Here is a 23,418-nt window from a genome sequence, read left to right on the forward strand (position 1 = left end):
TCTACGGCCCTCACACCGTCACTCCTCCCGCGGTGTCCCCCGGGATGCGTGACCGAGCTGGCTCACGGTGCCCCGTTCCCCATCTAACGCCATCATTCCTTAAGGATAACCTTAGAAATTGTTTTGCTTTAATTTAATTAATTTATTTATTTGAGAGAGAGAGAGAGAGAGAGGAAGGGCGAGTGGGGGAGGGGGGAGAGAGAGAGATTCTTAAGCAGCCTCCACACTCAGGGCAGAGCACGACTCGGGGCTCAATCCCATGACCCCGGGATCATGACCTGAGCCGAAATCAAAAGGTCGGACGCTCAGCCAACCGAACCACCCAGGCGCCCTGGAATTGTTTCCATTTTAATTAAATTTAGACATGCAGAGAAGTTCAAAATTAATAGTTTCCGTATACCCCTTCCCCAGCTTCCCCAAATGTGAGCATCTCTCATAATCAGAGTGCAGTTGTCGAAACCAGAAAACATGAACATCGATGCAATACTATTCTCTACTTGAAGGCCTTACTTGGACCTCACCGGTTTCCTGCTAATACCCTAGGTGGAATGTTCAGGTTTCTCTTCACGATCTCGCACTGCATTTCGTTGTCATTTTTACGGAGTCTCCTGCAGTCTCTAACAGTTCGGTGTTTCCTGGCCATTATGTGACCTTGACACCTAAGAAGAGTATTGGCCACTTTGTTGAATGTCCCTCCCTTTGGTTTTGCCTGACACTTTCTCATTATTGGACTAGGGTTTACTCACATGGGGCGGGAGACAAGAATACTACAAAAATGAGGTTGTACCATTCTCCACGTATCGTACCAATGGGGTTCTTGATCCTGGTATGAATCTTCTTACTGGTGATGCTCCCCACTACATTTGTGGGCATCAGCCCCCTATGTCCTTTTATACTTAGAAGAAAGAAATGATACATAGTTTTGCCGGGTTTTACTTAAATTGAAATGTTACGAAGGAAAAAAAAAAAAGAAGGAAATTCTAAGAGTGGGAAAGCACGCGGGTGAGCCCCCTGGTGGGGCCTTCTGTATATACACTGAAGATTTGAGATCTTAAGGACTAGTCAGAGAGACTTCTAGTGTGATCGTATCCAAATTATAGACCTCGGTTGTCTCAGTATGCCAGTCTCCATTTACCATGTCCATTTTAAGAGCATACTCCCTGCCCTTTGTGCTGAGCAATTATATTCAAAGGACCAGAAAATCCTCAGAATAACCAAAAAACTTCTCTTTTTTTTTCTTCATTTAGGTGAATTTCTTAAAGCCGCCTTCTACTTTTAACTTTGATGAATTTTTCACCAAGTGTATGACTTTCATGGATTATTACCCTTCTGGTGACCATAAAAGTGAGTACGCTCCATGGACAAGAGCCTTGGCCTCTACCAGTGCTCAGTAGGGTCTTAACCAATGCCAAGGGCTCTGTTATAAGTGACCGGCCTCCTCAGTACAGCTCCCAGCGGCCCACAAAGGGGACCTTCCTCCCATTCCTCATGACCGTGATTCCAAGTATAACCCTCCTCAGGCCGTCCATCTCTGCTTTGGCAACGACTCTTCTCCCTTATCTTCTAAACATGTACAAGTCTGCCGCGTGATAAAAGGAAAAATAAAACTTCTATAAACCCTACTTTCTGCTCCTAACTTTCACCACCAAAGTTCTCAGAAGAGTGATCTGTATGTCTGTGCCTCCTCCTATCTTCTCATTTATTTATTCACCCAATAAACTTGGGTGAAAATTACATGTGCCTCGGGGGCGGCGGGGGGGGTGTATGTGTTCACCTACTTCTCTGTCTTGAGCCCCTGACGTCTAGCTTCTAGCCACTTCTGTCTACTGAGACTGTTTAGGTCAAGGCCACCAATGACCATCAGACTTGCCAAAGCAGATGACCTCTCTTCATGCCTCATCCTAGCTGGTTGGTCTTCAGTTACCCTCTTTTTATGGACATACCTTCTTCTCTTCCCTTGAGTTCCAGAATATTCTTTCCCAGTTTTGCTTTTACACCTTAAGCCACCTGTTTTCAGTGACTTTGCTTACCCTCCTTCCCATTTCTTAAATGTTGGTGATTCTAGGGATCTGTCCTTGACCCCCTAGTCTTCTCTGCTCACATTTTGGAGACCTATTCTATGTATCCATGCTTAACTTCCCTAGGACTCCCAGCAGGCTGGGACTAGGGTGAGGAAAAAGAGAAGCCTAGGGCATGAAATTTAAGGAGGCACTACTCATGGTTTTGCAAGCTTCTTGCCCCACATAAGACCCAGCCCCAACTGCCGGAATTCAGCCCAGACTTTTTTCACGATTTCTAGACCCCTAAAAATACTGCCCATGGGTCATTTTCACTGGATGTCAAACAGGTACTCAGACGTTAACACGTTGTTAAAAAATGGTTAAAGAGGACAATCTGGGTGATGCAAACAAACTTCAATGCTTCATGAGGTGTGGACAGTCTCCTTGTGGAGACCCGCAAAATGGGGTGGAAGGCAAGAAACTTTTATAAGAGAAAGAATAAAGGACAAGGAAGTGACAGACAGAAAATATCTGACGGGGGTGGGGGGGCGCATAGTCAACCTCATTTGGGGTGAGAAGACCAAGAGTTGGCTTGGCATTTGGGGACTGCCTGGCTAGGTGGACTGCATTTCCGGTCAAGTGGGGCATTTCCGGGGACTTGAAAGTTCTGAAGTTTCAGTTTGCTGACGTGGTGCCACAGGCTGGGAGCAGCTCCATGTTGGGCCTAGAAATGTAGGTCAACAAGGTCTGAACACTGAGCCGCTTACCTTTCCCTAGGAATCGTTTCTTCCTCCAAACCAGAAACTTCAGAAACATATTTTCTTTAATTATTTTGAGTTTATTTGTTTATTTTGAGAGAGACAGAGACAGCGTGAGTAGGGGAGGGGCAGAGAGAGAAGGAGAGAGAGAGAATCCCAAGCAGGCTCTGCACTGTCCTAGCAGAGCCCGATGCGAGGCTCAAACTCACAAAAGGGCAAGATCATGACCTGAGCCGAAACAGAGTTGGACGCTTAACCGACTGAGCTATCCAGGTGCCCCAGAAACATCTTTGAATCAGCCTTCTTTTTCATCATCTACATCTGGGTCATAAATATTTTGAACATCATGAGTAGTAGATTGTACTTGTAGTAAGCTGTACTATGCAATGGGGCAGGAAGTGGGGTAGGGGGGAAACGGTAGGAAAATTGACCAGGAAAGGCCAAGAACCCAAAATCTCCAGAGATGGAGAAAGTCCAGTGATACTCCTCAAGCTTTACCTCATCCCATCTCCCAGATCTTAATGGTGCCTTCAGTAAAGGGCTCCTTCAGGCTTGATTTTGGGCTTTGCGTTGTCACAATACAATTCTGATACTAACCACCTGGACTCGGCATAGATTTCATGGGTTACGTTCTCTCCAAGACTCTCCTCACTTCAGACACCAGCAGCAAGCTCCAGGGTCACCAGGCCACCTGCACTTCTGACCAACTGTCTATAAACTCCCAGTGCTCCCAATAATTTACTGGAGTGACTCACAGATCTTAGGTGCTATGCTTATGACTTTAGTTTTATTGTAAAGGACACAAATCAGGACGAGACAAATCAAGAGACACATAGGGTAAGATCTGGAGGGCCCCAAACATGAAGTCTCTGTGTCCTCAGGATATTTCACCCTCCCTGTACATCATTGTAGGATTACCAACCAAAGACAGCTCACCCAAGCTTTGGGTGTTCAGTTTTTATTGGGGTTTTATTAAGAACGCATGGTTGATTGAATCATCGGCCATGTGGTTAAACTCAACCTTCGGCCCCCTTGCCCTCTTCAGGGGTCAGAGGTCAGGCTCATATCACATGGCTCAAAGTCCCCACCCTTTCCTCACATGGTTGGTGTTTCCAGCACAACTAGCCCAATCCTGAGACCTCATTAGCATAAATTCAGCTGTGGTCCAAAGGGCCCACCATGATGAACAAAGACAATCCCATTACTTGAAAAATTCCAAAGATTTAGAAGTTACTTCCCAGGTACCAGGAACAAAAACCAGCCAAAGTCTTTATTTTACTACAGGCACACGTACCTCTCCATAACCATTGCCACTGCAGTAGCCTAAACCTTTATAATTGCTGCTCCCTTGCCTCTCTCCACAGTCTGTTTCATATCATTTCTTCTTAATTTCCAGTACTCACATGGGATTCCAGCCAGACTAGAATCTTTACCACAATTCCTTCTTTTGTCCAGAAGATATGGGCTTTTGTTTTTTGTTTTGTTTTTGTTTTTTTAAGTAGGCTCCGTGGAGCTCAACATGGGGCTCAAACTCAAGACCCTGAGACCAAGAGTCCCATGCTCTGCTGACTGAGCCAGCCAGGTGCTCCCTAGAAGATATGTTTTATCTTGTCAATGGCGGGTCTGATTCTTTTGTGCTACTGAAGGAGAAAATGCAATAATTTTCCCCCATTGGTTTGCTATGTACTTAATTTAACAAAATTCAAGAATGGCTCGCACTCAGTCTATCTCTCTCTCTCAAAAACAAAATAAAAACATTTTTTTAAAAATTAAAGGGAAAAAAAAAAAGAATCCTCATTGGATTTCCGTTGGTTCTACTTGGCTGCTAGGTATCCCAGAGTCCCCTGACTGAACCATAAAGACCACTGTCTGAGGGAAAGGAGACTAGGAGACTCCGGTCCCCAGCACTGCAGACCACACTTCCTTTTCTGACCCTGCCCCTCCTTCTGCTCTCTTAGACCTCCTGAGACTTGCGTGCATGCTGGAGTCCGATCCTGAGCTGGAGTTGTCCCTCCAAAAGTATGTGATGGAAAGCATATTGAAGCAGGTACTTTCGCAGTTTAATTTATTGGCTTTTGGGGTGTCAGGGATCCTGGACAACTGGAAAGATCAAGAAGACCAGTAGCTAGTAAAATATTTCACTGAACTAAAAAGAGATGGGGCCAACGTTCTCCATGTGTAGGTGACTATCACATTGGTTTTTCAGATCAGGATACTTTTAAGAGTTAAAGGAGGCATTGTTCACTATGAGTTAAAGAGTTAAAGAGTTAAAGTCACCCTTTCTATATGCCAGTTAGCAGAAAGAACTCAAGTGAATTCACATTGGTACCATGTTTCTCTAAGTCACTTACCTTAGATCTTGAGCTTCGAGAGTTAACAATACAGACAATGAGAATGCCCAGAACTACCCCCACCCCCTAAAATTTTCCCTTTGTGTTCGCTTAGATCTGGGCTCTCTTAAATGTATTAACTCACGTGAATTAGAACTCTCTCGCCACTCACCATATGCCAGGCATTCTGCTATTTCGTGTATTTATTCTTCACAATTCTTGCCAAATATCTTCATCCTCGTTTTACATGTGAGAAAACTGAGACCCAGAAGGATACCAGGAACTTTCCTAAGGTTATAAAGTAAGAGACGTAGCCAGGGTTTGAACCTCGTTCTATCTGAATCCTACATTTTTTTGCACAGGCTGTCCACCTTCCCAATATTTGAGTGTTTTAATCCTTACTTCCATCAAAATGCAGTTGTGCCCTGGAGGAAATCTTTGGGCAAACCTGAAGAGGGGGCAGCTGCCTTCATAGAGTGAGTTGAAACGGTATCAGAACGCACCCCGCCCCCTTCAGTCCAATTTAGAAGCACTACGTCCGGTCCCTGCGCTGTTGGACTCCTCAAGATTTCTGAAGCTCCAGAAAGCCCTCCCCCCTCTGCCTCCAAGAGATACAACACATTACACTTCTTCAGCTGCAGCCAGCTGAGGGCAAGGTCTACGGGAAGGGGCTACAAGATAGACTCCGGGACTTGTGGGTAGGAATGATGAACGTGGGGTGAAAAGATACAGCTACGCGGGCTGAAAGGAGGCAGAAGACAGACCTTTCACAACAGCACCAAGGCTTTTCCTGCACCTCAACCATAGAGATCCTTGGAGATGCAGTGGTTGCATTTTTCCAAAGCCAAACAGGATCGCCCGGTCCGACAGAATAATCTTTAGCTCACTTATTTACCGGGTTTAATCTTGAATACTATTTATTTATTTAATATGGATTTCTTATTCAGTGATTTATCTGAGAAATCAAAGGAAATCGTCGTATCAATTCGTTAGAAGTTATTCTTTTAGGAAAAGAATAAAATCACCTGACACCAGGACGGTGCCATCCAGTTAGGAAGCGTGACTGCTGGGTTTCCTATACGCAGTTCCTTTCGTTCGGAAGATACGGTGTTTGGGGGTTTGTTTTGTTTTTGTTTTTCTAATACGCTCCGTGGGGCTCAAACTCAAGACCCTGAGACCAAGAGTCCCGTGCTCTACTGACCGAGCCAGCCAGGTACCTCCTAGAAGATATGTTTTATCTTGTCAACGGAGGATCTGATGCTTTTGTGCTATTGAGGGAGAAAGGGCAGTAATTTTCCCCCATTGGTTTGCCATGCACGCAACTTAACAAAATTCAAGAATCATGACAGGCAGGCATGATTTGGGAACACTCTCCTTTCCCCGGGCTTGGGGTGGATGGGCGTGGACGGAAGAGGGGAGCCGAATGACATATATACCTCCCCAGAGACGCAGGGGCGTGTTGTCACTGGAACATCGGACTAGGAGCCCGGAGATTTGGGTTCTGTGTGACCCTGGGAAACTTAACATTACTTCTCCACGTCTCCGTTATCTAATCAGTAAAGAGAGGACCATAATGCCTATTTTATCTCATTTGAGGATAAGGTGGGGTAGGATGTGAAAGTATTCCTGAAGGTCCCAGGCCGTGAACGTACCAGGTTGGATTACATAATAGGCTGTTCTTATCCCTAAATTGTAAGGGAGCCAAAAGGAACAGTGCTTGTCTCTGTTATTGTGACGGCTCCTACTGGCCCTAGGGAGCTAGCCGTTGGGGCAAGGATGTGGTTGCTGGCCAAAAATGAGCAAGTCTGTGAATTCACGTTGAAAAAGATTTTGATAGAGCAGATCTCCATCTGCTCCACTTTGGGCTGCCTGCGCCATGTTGTACGTTGTGCGTTCCGGTAACTTCAGCTCCCCAGAGGATCGCAAAAGGCCAGCGGCCTTCTTGGGGGTGGGGTTGCAACAAAGAATCCACTGCCAAGGATCCGGGCTAAAGAAAGCCGCTCTCAACTCTGCAGATCGATGACAAACAGCTTCGGGGTTACCTGTCGGAGCTTCGCCCTGTGACCATTGTGTTCGTGAACCTGATGTTTAAGGACCAAGACAAGGCAGAAGTCATCGGCTCGGCCATCCAGGATGCCTGTGTGCACATCAATTCTGTCCTGAGGGTCTCCCGAGGCCAAATCAACAAAGTCTTCATGTTTGACAAGGTAAATGTGAACCGAGGGGCGGAAACCTACCAATAAGTTAAAGTTGGCATTCACACCTATGGACGTTGGTGAGAGGGAGAGAACAGACACTTCTCACCTAAAAATATCTGTCTCTATTTGGACTTCTAGAAATAGCTTGTATGGTGGATATGGCCCTTACTGCGTGCCACCCATTATTCTCAATACTTTACACGCATTAACTCATTTCCTCCCGCGGGACTACTCTAAGAGGTAGGTGCGGTTGTTGTTGTCCCCATTTTACAGATGAGCATCCTGAGACAACGCGAGATTCAGTTTTGCTCATGATCATCCCGTTAGTAGGTGGTGGGCCGGATTCGAGCCCAGGCAGTCCGCCTCCCCAGTCTCTGCCCTCAAGCACTGTTGCCCGACTAGCTCTTGCCATGCGCACATCTCCAGCCCAGCGTATAATGCATCTCCTGGAGACTTTAGGTCACATGTCTGGTAACTTTCACGCTCCAGAAGCCTGTGTCCAATATTCCCTACCTGCCGCGTCTACACCTCCAGTTCCCCTTCCAGCTTCAGCAGGGGGAGGGAGGCTGAGTGGGGTGGAGGGGCACCTGTAGCTTCTGGGTGTTTGGTGGTTTTATTAAGTTTATTTACTTATTTTGAGAGGGAGTGTGTGTGAGTGGGGAGGACCAGAGACAGAGGGAAGGAGAGATTACCCAAGCAGGCTCGAATGTCAGCGCGTAGCCCAAGAACTCACAAGCCGTGAGATCGTGACCCGAGCTGAAACCAAGAGTTGGACACTTAATCAACTGAGCCATCCAGGTGCTCCACTTCGGGATATTTTTAATCTGCTCCTTTAAAAAAAGTTTTTTTAATGTTTATTTTTGAAAGAGAGAGAGAGAGAGAGAGAGTGCAAGCAGGGGAGGGGCAGAGAGAGAGGGAGACACAGCATCTGAAGCAGCCTCCATCCAGGCCCTGAGCTGTCAGCACAGAGCCCCATGCAGGGCTTGAAACCACAAACTGCGAGGTGATGACCTGAGCCGAAGTCGGATGCTTAACAGACTGAGCCACCCAGGTGCCCCTTTTAATCTGCTCTTAATAGGTTCAGAGAAAAACGATTCCCCATCTCGCGTTTTTTGCATCCTAAGAGCAGAGCGCTAAGTCACTGCCCCACATTCACTCATTCACTAATTTGAGAGCATTCATTGAGCATTTGGTAGAAAGGGTTACCCTCTAGTCTTTGCACAGACCTGAATCAGGGCTTCCTTTATCCCACCAAGATAGAACCCAGCGCCAACTGGGACCTGACCCTTAGATTCTTTTTGGAGAGGGTCAAAGAAATGGAGGCGTTCTCTTTTGCATTTCATCAGGATATGTCACGTATACAGACTGAAATTTGTAGCCCATCATCCTTTAATTCTTATGCTCTTTTCTTATAGACAACAGCATCTGACGCAGGTAATTGTTCAAGTGATTGATACTAGGATTGCAAAGCTTCAGAGTTTAATGTCTGCTTGGAACAGTTAAGTCTATGCCAAGAGAAAGCACTCTCAGTTTAAGCCATTATCCCTAAGAATAATAACAATATCTGAAAAGAACTTTAGAGTTCACAAAGTATAACTGTATACCAAGTTTACATTATAAACGTATATAATGTTTTGTATAAACTTACATATATAACATTAAGTTTATAAAAGTGTATATACTGTAAAGTACATGTTTGGGGCGCCTGGGTGTCTCAGTCGGTTGAGCGTCTGGCTTCAGCTCAGGTCATGACCTCACAGTCCGTGAGTTCGAGCCCCGTGTCAGGCTCTGTGCTGACAGCTCGGAGCCTGGAGCCTGCTTTGGATTCTGTGTCTCCGTCTCTCTCTGCCCCTCCTCTGCTCACGCTCTGTCTTTCTCTCTCTCTCTCAAGAAATGAATAAACATTAAAAAATACAAATAATAAAGTCTATATTCTATACAAAATACAGAATATATGTAATATACTATGTAGAGTATACACATGCTGTAAAGTAGCCTGCAAAGTTATACATGTGTATGTGTATATGCATAGAACCCTCATTTTAGGAGCCAGAGCAACCTTCGCAGGTCTATGTCATATCCATCTGCAGATCGATAAACTGAAGTTCGCTGCACATAATTGACTTATCCAAGTTCCCACACTTGTGAAGCGGCCTGAGAACACAGATTTTCTGACTGCAGAGCGGGTGCCTTTTCCACTGCTCTGTGCTGTTTTCTCAGATTTAAACTCAGCAGCGCTTAGTGTAAGACCTTGGCCGCAGGGGGAGAGACAGGTGGGTGCCCACAAATAGCCCAGCACAACCCATTGTCTCTGGAGAAAAGCAAGCCCTCCTCAGGCTAGAAGTCAGAGGACGTTTCCTAAAAATAAAATAGATGTGTGAGAAATCACGATCAAGGGTGACTCAGAAAGTGAGTGTTGCTGCCCTCCTTCCAGTAGCCTTCTGGCGGGTTCAGTTTAAATTTTTTTTTTAATGTTTTTTAAAATTCATTTTTGAGACCGATACAAAGCATGAGCAGGGGAGGGGCAGAGAGAGGGAAACAGAATCCGAAGCAGGCTCCAGGCTCTGAGCTGTCAGCACAGAGCCCAACGTGGGGCTCGAACCCACGAGCCACGAGATCATGACCCGAACCCAAGTGGGTTGCTTCACCCACTGAGCCACCCAGGCGCCCCTGGCTGGTTCAGTTGAAAGATGGCCCTCCGCCAGCTGTGTGTGCTGACTCTCTCCCTCACAGGGCTGCTCCTTCCTCTGTGTCTTTGGTTTCCCTGGGGAAAAGGCTCCTGACGAAGTCACTCATGCCTTGGAAAGTGCTATGGATATATTTGACTTCTGCTCTCAGGTTCACAAAATCCAGTGAGTGTTGACCCTGTTCCCATCTGGTGGACCCTGACCTTTTCGTAGCATATGGGGAGATAGCACAAACGGTCAGGGGACAGGAGGGAAGGAGAAGGCTGTCGTTGACTGGAAGCCCTTCTGTTCGTACTCATTCCTCGGGGCCAACCCAGCCGTGATGCAGCCATAGAGGGATGGTGAAGGCAAAATGCAGAAAAGGACACTCTTAAAAAGTCAAGACATAGCAGGTTTGCAAGAAAACCTACTTGGGTTGCCTGTCTATGCTCTGGCTTCTTGGTAGAGGTTGAACTCCCAACACCATATGGAAGACTTGAGTTGATTTTGAAAAAAAATTGTAAGCTTATTTATTTAGTTTGAGAGAGTGAGTGGGGGAAGGGCAGAGAGAGAGAGAGACAGAGAGACAGAGAGAGAGAGAATCCCAAGCAGGCTCTGTGCTGACAGTATGGAGCCCGATGCGTGCCTCGAACCCACAAACCCTGAGATCATGACCTGAGCCAAAACCAAGAGTGGGACCCTTAACTGACTGAGCCCACCCAGGTGCCCCTTGAATTGATTTTTTTCCTTCACATTTATTTATTTTTGGGAGACAGAGAGAGACAGAGCATGAGCAGGGGAGGACAGAGAGAGAGAGGGACACAGAATCCAAAGCAGGCCGCAGGCTCTGAGCTGTCAGTGCAGAGCCCGACGCGGGGCCCCAACCCAGGAATCACGAGATCATGACGTAGGCCGAAGCCAGGCACTTAACCGACTGAGCCACCCAGGTGTCCCTTGAGTTGATTTTTAATAACTGAGAGATGCAGTGAGTCCTTGGGTTGGAAATTTATATACTGATCCGATCTCAAGATGATCCACTCACAGTTAAGCTGTTAAGAAGGTCAGGTTTAGCATCCCCAGCCCGGGCTGCCTAAGAGCCCAGGCCCTCAGGTTTGCCTCGCCCGAGCACCCCAATGTCCCCAACTCGGGGCTCTACTTTAACAGGTACCACCCCCCTGGCTCTAAGCATTTCTGCCACGTCAGCCCCTCGTCATCCACCTATGCAGCCACGCTCATGTATTAACTAAGCTAGCTTTTGACGGCCACACACTACATCTGAGTTCCTCCATGGCTTTGTTCTTTCTCACCGTAACAAACATCGTTGAGTTGGTTACAATGCTTACAGTGTCACTCAGCAATTCAAGTCCACCTGCGGGGGTGAGAGGTTATTTTCCAGAAAAGTGGCTCAGATGGGTATTGAAAAGTAGCAGGAAAGGGAAGTGATTTGTCACTTCTGAGAACTTAGTTCTGCGTCTCAAGCTGTGCCTCCTTCGCACGTCCGGGCCCTGGGCAGTCGCCCTAAACTCCCCACAAGGGAAGACAGTTACTTATCGAAACGCCTCCCTGCCCCCCTGCCCGTTCCCCTGCCCCGTTCGTCATCGTGTCCCCAACCTCCCCACTTTCTCTCCGCTCAGTACCTTTCCCTTACAACTCTCTTGCTTTCTCCCGGATGCCAGTACCGTTTCCATCGGCGTGGCCAGCGGGATCGTCTTCTGTGGAATCGTCGGACACTCTGTGAGGCATGAATACACAGGTGCGCTGAGCTAACTCCTCCTCTCTCCTCGCCTTGTCCTCCGGCCTTGGGGGAGGAAGGATAGCTAAGTGAGACAGGGGCCCTGCCCTCTGAAAGCTTGGAGCCTTCCAGGAGGAGCCCAGCCACGTAGCTTTGCCCCTTGGCAGCTCGTTGCTTGCAAAGTGTGGGTTTCTGAGCTGTGCATGCGTATCAGAAATAAGTAGTCGTTCGCGGGGATCTGTAGAGGCTGTAAGCGCGTGGAATGAGGCCGCCTTTATAACCCTTTCCTGTGAACATTAGACAGTTACTCCTCGTAATTCCTATTAAAAGTCCCTAAAGAGCATGCCACTTGGGGACAGGGTGTTCCAGATTGCATTCTGCTAGTTCAATGGCTCTTTTCTCCCCGGCCTTTGCCCTCCTCCCTTCTGTTTCAGTGATTGGCCAAAAAGTCAACATAGCTGCCAGGATGATGATGTACTACCCAGGAACCGTGACTTGTGACTCCGTCACCTACAGTGGCAGCAACCTCCCAGCCTACTTTTTCAAAGAGCTTCCACAGAAAGTCATGAAAGGTGTCGCGGACCCCGGACCCGTCTATCAGTGTTTGGGACTGAATGAGAAAGTGTGAGTGTGGGGCGTTGATTTTGCGGTATTCTTTTTTTAGTAAAGAAGTGGGAAAATTAGGATAGCGAAAACCATCAGTCACCCGTGCCCGATTTGAACGCAATTTATGAAACTGAAACCGATTCCTTCCCCAGAACGAGGCCCAGATTTCCCAAATCCTTCGTCCTTCTCTATCTTGCTGATAGTATAGCATCACGATAGTGGTATGAGCCCATCCTGCCCTCACTACTGATAATCTAAGGGTGATTCTTCAAAGGTGGTGCAAACTGAACAGAGAACCCCTCGTTTGAGTATCTTTTGGGACCCAGATGGACACAGCGGCCAGCCATTAAGTATTTACTGATCGTACCAACTATGTGCCAGGCATGGATGGGACTAAAAGAGTGTGAGATATTTTTCCTCCTCTCGGTCTTTAGTGAAATCTGTTCCCCAGAAGCCCAGCTTAGATACATAGGGATCCCCTTGGAACTTAAAGTCCTTCAGCGGCTTCCATTTTCATGATAAGGTTCAAATCCCTCAAAATGACATACAGCCATCTGCCTTTCCAACCGTATCTCCTCCTGTGCCCTCTCCTCTGGGCTGTCTAAATAGAGTGTCCTCCCCATCCCCTCCCCCCCCCCCTTGTCTACTGGGACAACCACAGTCAACTTAGCATTTTCCTCCTCTCTGTAACTCTAGCACATACCCATCACGATTGCTGATCTGATACACATTATGAGCTTTTTGATGATAGTAGCTATTTCCTGTTCATTTTTAATACTCCCAGGGCTTGGCACATAGTAGGCACTCATTAATAACAAGTAAATGAGTAATACGGAAAGTGGAAAGGTATTTATTCTTTATATTAGCGGGCTAGAATCTAGGTCTTAAAGGATCATATAACAGTACCAGGGCTGCAGTTGCTTCAAGGAGTCTTTATTATTCATCTTTGTATTCCCAGGGTTCAGCACTGTACTTGGCATGCATAGACCATCAATAAAATGCTGTGTGAATAAGTGAATGAATACTACTAATTTTTTTGTGTGAGTCCTTATTAAGTGTTAGGCACTTTACCTCAAAATACGTAATTTATTCTTAGTATCAGCCACATCAGGGAGACACTATTATTGTCTCCGCTTTATAAATTTAAGAACTGAGATTCAGAGATGTAACGACTTGTCTGTGGTCGTAAATCTGGCAAACAAAGAGCCAAGATTCAAAATGCCACAATAACGCTCCGTTATAGGAAGCCACAGTAAATACAGTGGTATACCACAGTAAATATTTACTTATCCCACAAATATATGGGACCCAATTGATCTTGGCTGGGTTTGGCTGATCTTGTCTATGCCTGTTCACATGCCTGGAGTTCAGCAGTTTGTTGGCTGATCCAGGACAATGTCGGGGGGCGGGGGGAGGGGGACGGTGGGTAGGTGGGAAGTTTGGCTGATATAAATGAGACGATTTGGCTCTATGTGTGCCATCCTCCATCGGCCTGGCCCAGGCCTGTTCTCATGGCAATATCAGAAGAGCAAGAGAGAGCAAGCCCAATGGCCAAGCATTTGTCAAGCCTCTGTGTCCCGTTTGGTAACGTCCCACGGGCAGGGGCACCTGGGTGGCTCGGTTGGTTGAGCGTCCAACTCTGGATTTCAGCTCAGGTCATGACCCCAGGGTCACGGGATCGAGTCCCGCGTCGGGCTCCACACTGAGCGTGGAGCCTGCCTGAGATTCTCTCTCTCTCCCTCTGTCCCTCTCCCCCGCTTGCTCTCTCTTTCTCAAACAAAAATTAAAACGAACAAACAAAAAAAAACCCATCCCATTGGCAAAGCATCACAAGGATGAGCCCACAGCAGGAAGGCTCTGTAGAGTGACAGAGCCCAGGGCGTAGATACAAGTAGGGATCAAGAAGTGGGGCCAGGGGCGCCTGGGTGGCGCAGTCGGTTAAGCGTCCGACTTCAGCCAGGTCACAATCTCACGGTCCGTGAGTTCGAGCCCCGCGTCAGGCTCTGGGCTGATGGCTCAAAGCCTGGACCCTGTTTCCGATTCTGTGTCTCCCTCTCTCTCTGGCCCTCCCCCGTTCATGCTCTGTCTCTCTCTGTCCCAAAAATAAATAAACGTTTAAAAAAAAAAAAAAAGAAGTGGGGCCATTAATGCAGTCCGTCTGCCACAGAAATTCAGGACCATCTCGTCCCAAAGGCTGCCCTCCTCATAGTTCTTCTATACCATTTCTGCAGATGAGATAGTGTCGAAATGCACATACAAATACGAACAGGCCTGGGTCCTGCCCTGAAAGTTCACAATTTAATGGGGAAGACCAACATATACAATACGCCCCGTGAGCTGTGTATTACGCGGAAGTTGGTACGTGCTATAACAGAGACGTAACACAACGGTATGGCAGTGCAGACAAGGGGATGGTCCACTTGACTAAAAAGTGGACCACTTTCCTTCAAGAAACAGTAGCGCGCAGTGGGCAAGCGTGTATTCACTGGCCCGGTTATAGCTACTGATTCTGTCAGTATTCTCCATTCCTGCCCCCACTCCCCATGGGATCTCGGGCAAATTAAACGCTCTGCATCTCAATTTCCTCATTTGTAAAATGGATATAATCGTACCTTCTTCATAAGGTTTTTGTCCGGGGTAAAGGGTGATACGTGGGCGGAGGACTTGAAACCGTGCCAGGCACACAGCATGTGCTCACCAAATCACCGTCTGGGCACTTGGTGGAATTTTCCATATTTCCGGGTTCTCACTCTAACATCTTTTCTTTTCTTCTCTTCAGCATGTTTGGTATGGCATACCTCATCTGCAACAGAAATGAGGGCTACCCTTTGCTGGGTAGGTAGTAAGCCGTGATTTTTAAGCTTCTTTACCGAACTATAACAAAACATACAGAAAAGAATACCAGCGTTAAGCGTGCCTCCTAACGAATGATCACAAAGTGGGCGTACAATCACCTTCCAGGCGAAGAAATGGAAAAATAGATTCCTGTGTGTGTCTTTTGGCGAACACACGTACGTGTTTCTGTTGAGGTTTGGGAGATGGTTTGGGAGATGATACCAAATAATTGTCCAAAATGGTTGTATTTACTTATATGCTGACCCACGGTGTTAGGGGAGTTCCTCATCCTCACCAACAACTTCGTTTTAAGTCTTCATAATTTTAATAACTCTGTTGGGTGTGTGGTAGTGTCTCACTGTGATTTCCATTTGTGCTTCCCTGATACGGCTGAGTTCCTTTTTCATATATTTGTTGGCCATTTGGGCATCATCTTTTATAAAGCGTCTATACAAATCTGCTGCCTATTTTCCAGTTGGGTTGTATCTTTATTTTAGATCTGTTGGCATTTTTTTGTATATTCTGGACACGGGTCCGCTGTCGTTTGTGTTTCTTGTACGTAACTCCTCCCATCCCGTGCTTGCCTTTTCACCCGGTTAGTGATGTGTTTGATGAACAGAATATTGTATTTTAGTATAATCTAGGTTATATAAATCTGGTCTTTGACAGTTAGTGCTTTTGTACACTGTTTAAAAGTTTTCCATCACCCCAAATCGTGAAGACCTACTTTTGAATCATGAAAATCTTCCAGAAACTTTGTTTTTACCTTTTACATTTAGATCTATGATCTATCTGGCAATGGCAGTGATGTTTTTGTGATTCTTGGTGACAGGAAGCGTATCAAGAGACAGCTAACTTGAGACGAGATTAGACAGGGACGGGGGCCTAAAATGAGGTAAGGATACACCCTCTGGGGGAAGAGACCGTCATGAAGATAGGCCTGTGGAATCTGAAGACAGCCATTTCTAGGAACACTTGTAATTTTCTTCCGTTAGATGAACATCCCTAAAAGTATCATCCTAAGTTAAATCCTGGTCCTAACTGTGTTAGGACAATCAGGAGGAGGCTCTGTCCCACACTTTGGGGGGATATCAGGACAGAATCTTGATTTCAGCAGAGCAGAAAGAAGGCAGCAGTTCCAGAACTACAAAGGGTACTTGGATCCTCAGTAGTGTGTTTTTCAGAGTCTAATCACTTCTTGTAAATACAGATTCCCAGACGCTTGAAGTCTGGAAAGGAGAAGGAATGCTCACCCTCACCCTCCTCCGAGGCCTTACTGCCCGTCCTACGATATGATTGTTGTCACGGCGACTGACAGCAAATGGAAGTCCTAACCCCCTTGTATAAGACCAAGGACTCCATCCGACCGCCATAGCAGGCCACATTGGCACAATCTGCTTATGTTTCCCAATCTGGTCTGGGCGCCTCTTTGCCCTGATTCCATCGCTGTGGGGTAAAGATCAAGCCCACACAACCTTTCCTTATCGCTCTAGCCAAAAAGAAACTTGTCAGAGGTGAGGACTATAGGAAATACCCTTTTTTTTAACAAGAGTTCCTGAAAATGAAATCGTATATGCTAACAGCATAGATGTTAACAAACCTATACTCAAAAAGTGTCCCAGATATTAGGGCCTCGTTGGGAGAGAAACAAGGTGACGTGACTTTTCTGAGTTACCTCCGTGAGGTTCAGGCCAAAGAAGAGTGTGACGCATCTCACAATATTGAAGTTCAAATGCATTTTCAGAGAGGGAACGTTTCCCCCAAATGAAGCAGTGAAATCTGCAGAGTGGTTCTCGCTGAATCGCCCAGAAATTTGCCTTACCACGTAAACAGTCGGCTGCTTTGTATAAAACATCTAAGCTTAGAGTAATCGTCCTGGTTTTCGCTAGACGTTAGATAACACCGGGCTATGTGTTTGCTCTGTGAAGGGGTCCAAAATGGTCCCACCCCCACCCCTGCCAGCAGTGACCAATCCCGCAAAGAAGAAAGAACCAGCCCTGAAAGGTTCCCAAAACTGTGGGCTGGGTTTCAGATCTCAGGCAGGCTTCCTATTGCATATATTTAAAAAGATGTAGGAAACACATGGCGAGCATGTGTTGAGTTTCACGATCAGAAAAAGACTACATTTTATAATGTAGGTTGTTCCTGTGATAGAAATAATCTACACATGACTTTTGAAAGCAAGTTGAATTTTCTTAGTACAGATAATGTTTCCAGTAGCCCTGAGATAAGGATCATTTCTCATAGAAGAGAGCAAGTTTCTTTCACAGAAGTAGGAATGAAAAATGTTTTCCATAATTGTTTAACGTGGGAACCCTAATTTAATAAATTTATTTCCCAATGTAATAATCTATAGATTACTTCTCGTGTGCTATAAAGGAAAAGAAAAAGAACACAAGCGCCAGGGTCAGACAACCCTGGTTTAATTCTGGGTTGTGTAATCCAAGCAGTTTGCTACCTTAAATCTCCGTTTTCTACACTAAAATTAAATGGACGTTATAATGAGCGTTCTAAGAATACTTGGCCTCACAGCGTGTGGGGATCAGATAAGACTGTAACTAGAAAGCTCCAGAGAAAGGTTTCAAAAATTTTTAAAGTGCACAGTCTCTCAAGAAAGGTCATGAGCAATTCCATGGGAATTCTAAAGGCATTTGTAGGAGCGTGATCACTATGTGTTTTTTTTATATATGTCTCGACTACTTTATGTTGATTAGGTTTGCTCCCTTTTTAAAAAATGCAAATTACAGGACGTGATAAGGAGATCAAATACTTCATGTGTAGTATGAAGAAATTTTTGGTGTCCAACTGCAGCCGAGTCCTAATGTACGAAGGATTATCAGGATATGGAAAAAGCCAGATACTTATGGAAATTGAGTATCTGGCCCAAGGTGAGAACCACAGGTGAGTGTCGTTTCTTGAGAACTCAGAGATTCCTGATGTCCTTAAGAGTTTCACTTATTGTCATGTTCCTCTCCTCGATATAATTCGCCTTTTGTGAACTACCCACAGTCTATCAGTTACTGGGTGCCATGCCCTCTGTACTAAATAAGTAATAGATGATAAACAGATTGAACTAAGAAAATGAGAAGCTGGGCTGACCCCTGGAGATCCTGACTTAATGCTAGGCGGGGCTGGGATATCAATATTTTAAAGCTTCCTAAGTAATCCCAGTGTGCGGACATTTTGAGAACTCCTGGCATGGACGTTGGGGGCAAGATCGGGTCAGCAGAACCAACAGAAATTCATCCAGCTGGAGATAGAGAATGATAGGCCTCTGGATTCTCCCTCCTTTGGAAGGCAGAGCTAATGTACTTATCTCACCCCGTTCATGTGTTTTCATACAAGAAATGTCACGTGGCGCCTCATGGACAGCGTGATACTCAGTGGCGGTGACGGTGACTGAGGGGACGATGGTGTCTCATGTCCCTTCACCATCGGACCTCAAGCCTTTAAGGGGAATATGCTTAGGAACCTTACATTGCCTGTATTTCTACTCTTTTTTCAATGTCAAGCCTGCGAAAGGCCAGTTTGTAAATATCTTTAACGTCGCTGGTTATTCATAATAACCAGAAGACATTTATGTATTCATTCATGTATTCCGTCACTTATTGAGTACCTACTGTGTTCCGGGAACTGTTGAGGGCTGTATTTGTTTGCTAGAATTGTCATAACAAAGAACCACAAACTGGATGGCTTCATGGGCAGAAATGCGTTGCCTCCGGGTACTGGAGGCTGGGAGTCTGAGACCGAGGTTGACAGCTGGGTTAGTTCCTGCTGACGGCTGTGAGGGACACTCTGTTCCATGCCTTTTCCCCTAGCTTCTGGTGGTTGGCTAGCAATTGTAGGCTTGTAGAAACATCACCCGATCCCTGCCTTTATATAGTGTTCTCCCTGTGCCTTGTCTGGGTCCAAATTTCCCCTTCTTAATTTTTTTTTAACGTTTATTTATTTTTGAGACAGAGAGAGACAGAGCATGAACGGGGAAGGGTCAGAGAGAGAGAGAGGGAGACACAGAATCTGAAACAGGCTCCAGGTTCTGAGCTGTCAGCCCAGAGCCCGACGCGGGGCTTGAACTCACGAACCGCGAGATCATGACCTGAGCCGAAGTCGGACGCTCAACCGACTGAGCCACCCAGGCGCCCCAAATTTCCCCTTCTTATAAAGAAACTAGTCATTTTGGATTAGGGGCCCAATCTATGCCGCTACGTAACTGCTCACGGAAGAGGAGAGAGAGAGATGATGAAAATAGGATCGGTGAGGACAGTGATAGAGGTGTGCAACCGGAATACAGCAGAAGCTAGGACAAACCCAACCTTGTATGTAACGCAGCCTTGGGGCTCCAGGAAAGATTTCCAGGAGGCTGCACCTGAGCTGAGATTTGCAGACAAGCAGGAGACGAGGGGTTACCAGGGGCTGTGAGGAGTGGTAAGCTTCCAGGCTGGGGAGGTAGCCCGCACGAAGGCATGGGGAGAAGAAAACACTCTGGGTGTTCAGGGAGGTTTCACCAGTTCGTTGGCAGAGGATGGACTGCTGGGCAGAGTGGCAAGAAATGGCACACTGAGACCCGGAAAAGGCTTGTATGTCACAGAAAAGAAGCATAGGCTTACACCTTTTGGCAATGGGAGCCACTGAAGACTTGCAGATCGGAGAGAGAATTAGCATTGATCCCGTTATGTCGGGCTTCTGTAAAGGTGGTGCGTTGAATCATGGCACTAGGCAAGGGTAGGAGCATGTTACTCAGCAGTGCGGGTGAAAGTCTGAGGGCCCAGAGCAAGGTGGTGGGAGTAGGGCCGTACAAGAGGGCAGAGCCAGGGTCAGTTAGGAGGGCTCAGGGTCATAGCGGGATGAGGGGGTGTATCTGAAGCAGGAGTAACGAACAGCTTCCAGATAATATAGGAAAGTTCTGTTGTAACTGACTACGAAACACCGGAGCGTTCCTTTGTTCTTTCTTGTTTTCGAAACATACATTTAAGAACTCTCTTCTGCTTCTTGGCTTTCTCACGAACAGGACTATTGCTATCGCGTTGACTAAGATCAGCTTCCATCAAAATTTTTATACCATCCAGATATTCATGGCCACTGTACTAGGTCTCGATACTTGTAAACATTATAAAGAACGACAGACCAACCTTCAAAATAAAGTCAAGACACTGTTGGACGAGAAGTTCCACTGTCTTCTGAATGACATCTTCCACGTCCGGGTGAGTCACTAGATCTGACACCTGCAGGGAAGAGGGACAGGGCCCGCGCAGCGACCCCTGCCTGAGGTCTGATGCCTTAGCGTCTCTTTGCCGTTTATCGCCTTTTTCCTTTCTCATGTGGAGAATCTGGGTGATGAGGAGATGGTTCCCAAACGTCTTTGAATGAGCATCCCCCCTCCTGAGACATTGGAGGTATCTAGAAATACCATACTCAAAAAAATCCCAAACCCGCTGATTCGTTTTGCTCTCACCTTCCCATCGTAGCTACTCTGGACTAGCTGGTCCAGGAGACTGCCGGTGCAAAGACAGAGTATGCCCCGTTACTTCCTGTATCTTACTGGATTCAGTGACATCGCGTGTGACAGCCGGAAGGGGCGCCATGAATTAGCTAACGCATGAGGATTCGATGGCACAGAATGGGAAAGTGATTCGCCCCGAGTCACACAGCTAGTAGCGCCCTTTGCTATGTTCCCATACTTGATCTTCTCCTGATTCTTTGTACAGTTCCCTATTTCACGAGAGGTTTCCAAGATGACCACCTTCAGAAAGCAAAAGCAGTTGGAAGCACTGTTTATGAAGATCTTGGAGCAAGTAAGAGCAGCTGTGGGTCGAGTCGGGGGCAAGGGCAACCGGGAGGTGGCCGGAAGGGTTCAGACGTGCCACCGGCAAAAGGCTTCGACCGGTGTGAGAGCTTTATCCTAACACAGCCCGCGTCTCGTTCTCCTTTCTTCCTTCCAAACCTCAAGTCAAGAGTCTGTTCAGAATTTAGCTGTGCTTGAAAGGGGTCCCTTTAACATTACTCCCGGGAGTCTGGCTTCTCCTTGAGACCAGCCTTTTTTTCTTCTCACTCTGTGAGAGGTCCACTATGACCAAGGGGTCATGTGTGGAGGCTCCCTAGTCACGCTACCCACATTTGTTTTTTTTTTTAAACAATTTTTTTTTAACGTTTATTTATTTTTGAGACAGAGAGAAACAGAGCATGAACAGGGGAGGGGCAGAGAGAGAGGGAGACACAGAATCTGAAACAGGCTCCAGGCTCTGAGCTGTCAGCACAGAGCCCGACGCGGGGCTCGAACTCACGGATGGTGAGATCATGCCCTGAGCCGAAGTCGGACGCTCAACCGACCGAGCCACCCAGGCGCCCCACGCTACCCACATTTGAACCCGCAGGCCTATCACTCGCTACCTGGGTAACCTTGTGCAAGTTGACTTGCCTATGCCTTTGTTTAATCATCTATAAAATAGGCAGATAGCAGTACCTGACTCACAGGGTGGTGCAAACACACTTGGAACGTTGTGTAGACACACTTGGAACGGCGCCTCTTTGTCAGAAACACCCCTCCCCCTGCCCCCCGCATCTTACCCCGTTCCCTGAGTAACCTCATGACAATTCACCGTATGTGGACGATCACCAGATTTCTTTTCGAGTCCTCACCTCGTTCATAAGCACCCAGAACCAGCTTTCCGAGAGCCTTCCATTTGCAACACGTGGATGTAGAAACTCGCGTTCAGTTCAGCGTCTAATACTAAATTTTATGTTTCCTCCCGCAGGGCCCCTTGTTCCTCATTCCGAGCCTTGATTTAGCTAATGGCAAATTCATTCATGCATCATTTGAAATTATCTTTGCTCTCTTCCTCATTGGTTGCCATTTCTACGACAGCTACTCAGTTCTCCCTGGGAATGGCTCCTCCCTGTCTTCTGCTGTCGTTCAAGTTCTGTCACTCTGGACGACTTCCATGGCTTCCCAGCTAGGCTCTGTGCCTTAGACCTCTCCTCTCCAGTTCATTCGCCACGTAGTTGCCAGAACATGTGTAAATTGCGCCACCCCGTGCTTTATACTGTCCACATCACTCCCAGGGCTAATGACCTAAGTCAAAGGTGTTTTGGTTTTTTGTTTGTTTCTTAACCTGGAGAAATGCTATTCATCCTTCAACGTCACTTCTTTGGTGAAAACTCCCAAAGCACCAGGCATGACTGATCCTTCTTCCACCCTGCTTCTGTAACACTTTGAACATATTTCTTACTACATTTGCCATACAGTATTACAGTTTGTTCCTTATATGGGTTTCTCTGCCTCTCAGGAGACTGTGGGCTTCCTAGGACAGGGAGCCTGATTCATTTGTGTGTTATTATTGCACAGCACGGCGTCTGGCACATTATAAGTGATCGATACAAGTTTGTGGCATTGTCTTAAGTTTATACCACCACTTTCTCCTTCTCCGCTTCGGGCAAATAAGCGAGGCATTATGAGTAACTTCAAAATGTCAGACTCTGGACAGTTGATGTATACAATTGCTGAATCATTATCTTGAGCGCCTGAAACTAACATAACATCGTTAAATTGTACTTGAATTAAAATCTCTGCGGAAAATGAAAAAACAAAACACACGGGTTTATTACTTCTGCACCTAAAGATCCCAAGGGACTTGGGTTGGGTTTAGGAATTGGTTTAGTCGCTGGCTTTTGTTTGAAAACTTCTCAGTTGTTTCTGACACATCGCCGAGTTTGGAAACCACCGCTAAAGCTACGCTTTAAGCACCAAGACAACTGTCTTTAGATCATTTATTCTCCCGTGCGACCTTGGCAAGTTACTTAACTGAAATTTTCTCAGGGCGTAGCTTCAATAGTACCACTTCCTGGGAATGTTGCGAGGGGTGAATGAGTTAATTTCTAGAAAGAGCCTCACACGGTGCTTGGAACGTATTAAGTACAATGTAGATGTTGGCTTTTAGTCACATTAATTAGAGACCATCCAGTTCAACCTTCTCCTTTTAAATATGAAGAAACCAGGGCCCATGAGGCACTATAGAATTCATGCTTTTTTAGTTCCTGCTTTACTCTCAATTTAAAAAAAAAATTTTTTTTTTAACGTTTAGTTTTGAGAGCGAGAGAAGAGCATGAGTCAGGGAGGGATGACCTCATGGACCGAGAGACCATGACCTGAGCTGAAGTCCAACGCTTAACGGACTGAGCCACCCAGGGGCCCCTATCTGCCCCGTATTTTTATTTTATTTTATTTTATTTTTATTTAAAAAAAGAAATTTTTTTAACGTTTATTTATTTTTGAGACAGAGAGAGACAGAGCATGAAC

At 46.4% G+C, this 23,418-nt stretch overlaps 1 protein-coding gene across 5 annotated transcripts in view; it reads left to right on the forward strand.

Moving 5' to 3' along the window:
- The window catches only part of ADCY10 (adenylate cyclase 10), a 75,412-nt gene that overhangs the window by 10,510 nt on the left and 41,484 nt on the right, over positions 1-23,418 (forward strand). For 4 of the 5 annotated variants that reach the window (XM_053209073.1, XM_053209071.1, XM_015062305.3 and 1 more), the window contains exons 7-16: positions 1,248-1,344; positions 4,717-4,805; positions 7,104-7,295; positions 10,020-10,138; positions 11,629-11,705; positions 12,119-12,308; positions 15,070-15,125; positions 17,873-18,026; positions 20,134-20,326; positions 20,831-20,917. In XM_053209073.1, coding sequence (XP_053065048.1) covers positions 1,248-1,344; positions 4,717-4,805; positions 7,104-7,295; positions 10,020-10,138; positions 11,629-11,705; positions 12,119-12,308; positions 15,070-15,125; positions 17,873-18,026; positions 20,134-20,326; positions 20,831-20,917 — 1,254 coding nt within the window. Of the gene's footprint in view, positions 1-1,247; positions 1,345-4,716; positions 4,806-7,103; positions 7,296-10,019; positions 10,139-11,628; positions 11,706-12,118; positions 12,309-15,069; positions 15,126-17,872; positions 18,027-20,133; positions 20,327-20,830; positions 20,918-23,418 lie in introns of those variants that run through there. The other variant, XM_027046132.2, reaches the window with a different exon arrangement.

Source organism: Acinonyx jubatus, chromosome E4 (assembly GCF_027475565.1).
Source record: "Acinonyx jubatus isolate Ajub_Pintada_27869175 chromosome E4, VMU_Ajub_asm_v1.0, whole genome shotgun sequence".
Classification (NCBI taxonomy): domain Eukaryota; kingdom Metazoa; phylum Chordata; class Mammalia; order Carnivora; family Felidae; genus Acinonyx; species Acinonyx jubatus.